The sequence below is a fragment of the Trichechus manatus genome, unplaced genomic scaffold, assembly GCF_000243295.1.
Source record: "Trichechus manatus latirostris isolate Lorelei unplaced genomic scaffold, TriManLat1.0 scaffold00087, whole genome shotgun sequence".
Classification (NCBI taxonomy): Eukaryota; Metazoa; Chordata; class Mammalia; order Sirenia; family Trichechidae; genus Trichechus; species Trichechus manatus.
The window spans coordinates 36,515-41,247 of NW_004444023.1; the positions used below are offsets into that span (position 1 = coordinate 36,515).

Sequence of the window (4,733 nt, forward strand, 5' to 3'; positions counted from 1 at the left end):
AGGCCCCCAAATGGCAGGTTACCTGAGTTCAGCGGCCCAAACAAAGGGTGCCCTTCAGAGGGTGTGCATCTGGACCTTGACTGGGTCCACAGGCTGCCTGGGTCAATGTCCGGCTGCATAAGCTCCCTGGCAGGGCGATATACTAAGCTCCTTGGCAGGGCGATATACTGGCTGATGGGCGTGACTAAGGGGAGGGGATGCAGGCGGGTCCCCGCACTGCAGCTCCTAAAGGCAGCCTGCGGATTTGAGGCTAGGCTCCGGTGGCCACCCGCGGCGGCTGCAATGGTGGCGTGCTGGGACGCGCTGGGCGTGCTGGGGGCCCTCACCGCTGCGTGGCTGATGCTGAGGGCGGTGTGGAGTGCGGGCCGCGCCGTCTATGTTTTCCTGCTGCCCTCGGTCCGCCGGGGCGCTCCTTGGCTCCGGGCGCACGGAGCTTGGGCAGGTGAGGGCTCCGCACCCCGCAGGTAGGGGTGGGGGACGCAGGAATGAGGACAGTTGAAAGATGAGAGTTGCCCATTTGGGCGCAGGGTTGGGGTGGGGGAGGCTCCACGAAGCAAGAGCGCTGAAGGATGAGGCGACCGGGGCATGGGAGGCATGAAGCCCCCGAACCTGAACCTATACAGGTGAGTAGGGTAGGTGTGGGAAGGCATCTGGAACCCAGAAAAAGCGCCAGAAGGACCAGGGTTGAGGGGAGGGGAGGGGAACGAGCTGGCGAGGGAAGGACCCGGGGCGAGCTGAGGTTAAGTCCAGGCAAAGCCCTACGCAGGCTGGAGAAGCATCTGAGCAAGGTCTCCAAGAGAAGAGACCACCCCCGTCTCTCCGCCCGCTCCTTTTTCCCTCCTCCAGTCGTGACCGGAGCCACCGATGGAATAGGCAAGGCCTACGCACACGAGGTGAGCAGAACTTTGGAGCCTGGCGTTGGACCTGTGGTTGGGAAGAGCTTCTGGGGTTCACTGGCCTGTCAGTCGCTCCTATTAGACTTGACAATTTTTTCTGCGGTCTGTCTGGTTCCCTTGGACGTCCTCTCCTCCAGGAAACCTTCTCTCTGCCCCCTAGGCTGGGGTCAGGTGCTCACGCTGTGCTTCTACCTCCTGCTGTCCTTCCTCAGTCATTGAAAATGTACTTACTGACCACCTGTGGTGGTCTCTGGATGGTGCAAACGGTTAAGAGCTGGGCTGCTAGCCCAGAGGTTAACTGTTTGAACCTACCTGAAAGGTTGGCAGTTCACAGGCACCTCAGAAGAAAGTCCTGGCAATCTGCTTCAAATGGTCACAGCCATGAAAATCCTATCGAGCGCAGAGTAGAACAGAGTCGGAATCAGCTGTACAGCAACTCGTTTGATTTTTTTGGTTATAATGGTGCCAGGTGCTGGGGATGCAGCCGTGAACAAAATAGATTAAAAACCAAAAAAGACCCTGCCTTCAGGGAGTTTATGTTCTAGTGGGGGAAACAGGTGTAAACAAGATCAATATATCAAATTCATAGCGTCAAATGGTCGCCGTTGTTGTTAGGTGCCCTTGGGGAGACCCCATGTATGCAGAGTACAACTGTGCTCCACAGAAGTTTTCAAGGCTGTGACCTATAAGCAAATCGCCAACCCTATCATGCTTGGTGGAGCCCTGGTGGCGCAGTGGTTAAGAGGTCAGGCTGCTATCCAAAAGGTCGGCAGTTTGAATCCACCAGCTGCTCCTTGGAAACCCAATGGGACAGTTCTACCCTGTTCTCTATGGTCGCTATGATTCAAATCGACTCAATGGCAATGGGTTAGGTTATTGTGCTTGGTAAAGTAAGAAGGTCAGCAAAAGAAAGGAAGACCTCAACAAGATGGACTGACACAGTGGCTGCAACAATGGGCTCAAGCATAACGATTGTGAGGACGGCACAGGACCGGGAAGTGTTTCGTTCTGTTGTACATAGGGCCGCTATGAGTTGGAACCTAACCGTGGCAATAATAACAATCTTCTGAGGCACCTCTGGGTAGGTCCGGACCCCCAGCCTTTCCGTTACTAGTCGAGTGCTTAACCGTTTATGCCACCCAGAGACTCAGTGTCAAATGGTAAAAAAAACAAAAAACCAAACCCGTTGCCATTGAGTAGATTCCGATTCATAGAGACCTTATAGCTGCTCCCTGGAAACCCTGTGGGGCAGTTCTGCTCTGTCCTGTAGGGTCTCTATGAGTGGGAATCGAATCGACAGCAAAGGTTTTGGTTTCAGTTTTATATTTATATATATATAGACACTTATATGTATGTATATATATAATTTTTGTTGTCGTTGAGCATATACACAGCAGAACATACACCAAATCACCAATGTCTACGTGTACAATTCAGTGACATTGATTACATTCTTCAAGTTGTGTGACTTTCTCACCCTCCTTTTCTGAGTTGTTCCTCCTCCATTAGCATAAATGTACTGCCCTCTACGTTTCTTATCTAAACTTTCAAGTTGCTGTGGTCAACTTGATCCTATATAGCTAAATCTTAAAAGAGCATAATGCTCAAGGCTAAACTATTGTTTGGTTTTAAGAATTCAGGGAATATTTTTGGTGTAAGGTTTAAAGATTATCTCAGGGCAATAGTTTCAGGGGTTCCTCCAGTCTCCATAGCTCCAGAAAGTCTGGAGTTCATGAGAATTTGAAATTCTGTTCCGTATTTTTCCCCTTTTGATCAAGATTCTTCCATAGAATATTTGATTAAAATGTTCAGTAATGGTAGCCCCTCACCATCCAGTTCTTCTGGTCTCATGGCAAAGGAGGCAGTGGTTCCTGGAGGTAGTTAGCCACGCATTCCATTTCCTCCTCCTATTCCTGACTCTGCTTCTTCCTCTGCTGCTCTGAGTGAATACAGCCCAATTGCTGTACCTGGGATGGCTGCTTGCAAGCTTTTAAGACCCCAGGCACTACGCAATGAACCAGAAGATGGAACGGAAGCACTAAACATCCCAATTAACTGGGATGTCCCATGAGACACGATCCTAAACCTCCAGACCAAGAAACCAAATCCCGCGAGGTGTTTGTTGTACGTAAGCAGCCTCAGCAGCCACTGTTTTCTTTTTTTTTGGTCGCTATTGTAAATACACTTATCACACCACTTTTGTCAATTCAGCATTTCACAGAACTACAGTTTGTTGATAGCAATTACATTTATGGACTGTGCAATCCTACCCTTAGTCAATGCAATTTTTCCATCACTGTAAACTCAAAGTCAGTACTCCATTATCAATAACCCCCGCTTTCCCCCTCCCTCCCACCTCTGGTAACCACTAATAAACTTTTTTTTTTTTCAATTGTGCTTTAGGTGAAAGTTTACAGCTCAAGTTAATTTCTCATACAAAAATGTATACGCATATTGTTATGTGACATTAGTTGCAATCCCTACAATGTGACAGCACACTCCCCCTTCCCACCCCGGGTTTCTTGTGTCCATTCAGCCAGCTCCTGACCCTTCCTGCCTTCTATCCCGCCTCCAGACAGGAGCTGCCCATTTGGTCTCATGTATCTGATTGAACTAAGAAGCACACTCCTCACATGTATTATTTTTTTTGTTTTATAGTCCCGTTTGATCTTTGTCTGAAGAGTGGATGTCGGGAATTGTTTTAGTTCTGGTTTACCAGTGCGTCTGGGGGCCATAGTTCTGGCGGTTCCTCCAGTCTCTGTCAGATAATTAAGTCTGGTGTTTTTACGTGAATTTGATCTCTGTCCCCACTTTTCTCCCACTCCATCCAGGACTCTCTGTTATGTTCCTTGTCAGGGAGGTCACTGGTGGTATCTGGGCACCATCTAGTTCTTCTGGTCTCAGGGTGATGGAGTCTCTGGTTTATGTGGACCTTTTGTCTCTTGGGCTAATATTTGCTTTTTGTCTTTGGTGTTCTTCATTCTCCTTTGCTCCACGTGGGTTGGGACCAATTGATGCATCTTAGATGGTCGCTCACAAACTTTTAAGACCTCAGAGGCCACACACTAAAGTGGGATGCATAACATTTTCTTTTATTGTCGTAGTTTAAGTGAAAGTTTACAATTCACGTTAGTCTCTCATACAAAAATTTATACATACATTGTTATGTGACCCTGGTTGCTCTCCCTATACTGTGACAGCACACTCCTCCTTTCCACCCCGGATTTCCTGTGTCCTTTCAGCCAGCTCCTAACACTCTCTGCTTTCTCATCTCACCTCTGGACGGAAACTGCCCATTTAGTCTCATGTATCTACTTGAGCTGAGAAGCACACTCTTCGTGAGTATCATTTTATGTCCCACAGTCCAGTCCAATCTTTGTCTGAAGAGTTGGCCTCAGGAATTTTTTTAGTTCTGGGTTGACAGAGAGTCCGGGGGCCATGCTTTCTGGGGTTCCTCCAGTCTCAGTCAGACCATGAAGTCTGCTCTTTTTACTAGAATTTGAGTTCTGCACCCCGCCTTTCTCCTGCTCCATCAGGGACTCTGTTGTTTTCCCTGTCGGGGCAGTCATTGGTGGTAGCCAGGCACCATCTAGTTCCTCTGGTCTCAGGCTGATGAAGTCCCGGGTTTATATGGGCCTTTCTGTCTCTTTGGGCTGATACTTTCCTTGTGTCTTTGGTGTTATTCAATCTCCTTTACTCCAGGTGGGTTGGGACCAATTGATGCCTCTTAGATGGCTGCTCACTAGATTTTAAGACCCCAGACGCCACTCACCAAAGTAGGATGCAGAACATTTTCTTAATAAGCTTTGTTATGCCAATTGACCTAGATGTCCCCTG

The 4,733-nt window shown here is 48.6% G+C and overlaps 1 protein-coding gene across 1 annotated transcript in view; it reads left to right on the forward strand.

Annotated features, from left to right (window-relative positions):
* The first annotated feature begins 282 nt into the window (after positions 1-282).
* The window catches only part of LOC101340917 (very-long-chain 3-oxoacyl-CoA reductase-like), a 26,031-nt gene continuing 21,580 nt past the window's right edge, over positions 283-4,733 (forward strand). Inside the window, exons 1-2 of the mRNA XM_004381780.1 lie at positions 283-442; positions 847-893. Coding sequence (XP_004381837.1) covers positions 283-442; positions 847-893 — 207 coding nt within the window. The remainder of the gene's footprint in view (positions 443-846; positions 894-4,733) is intronic.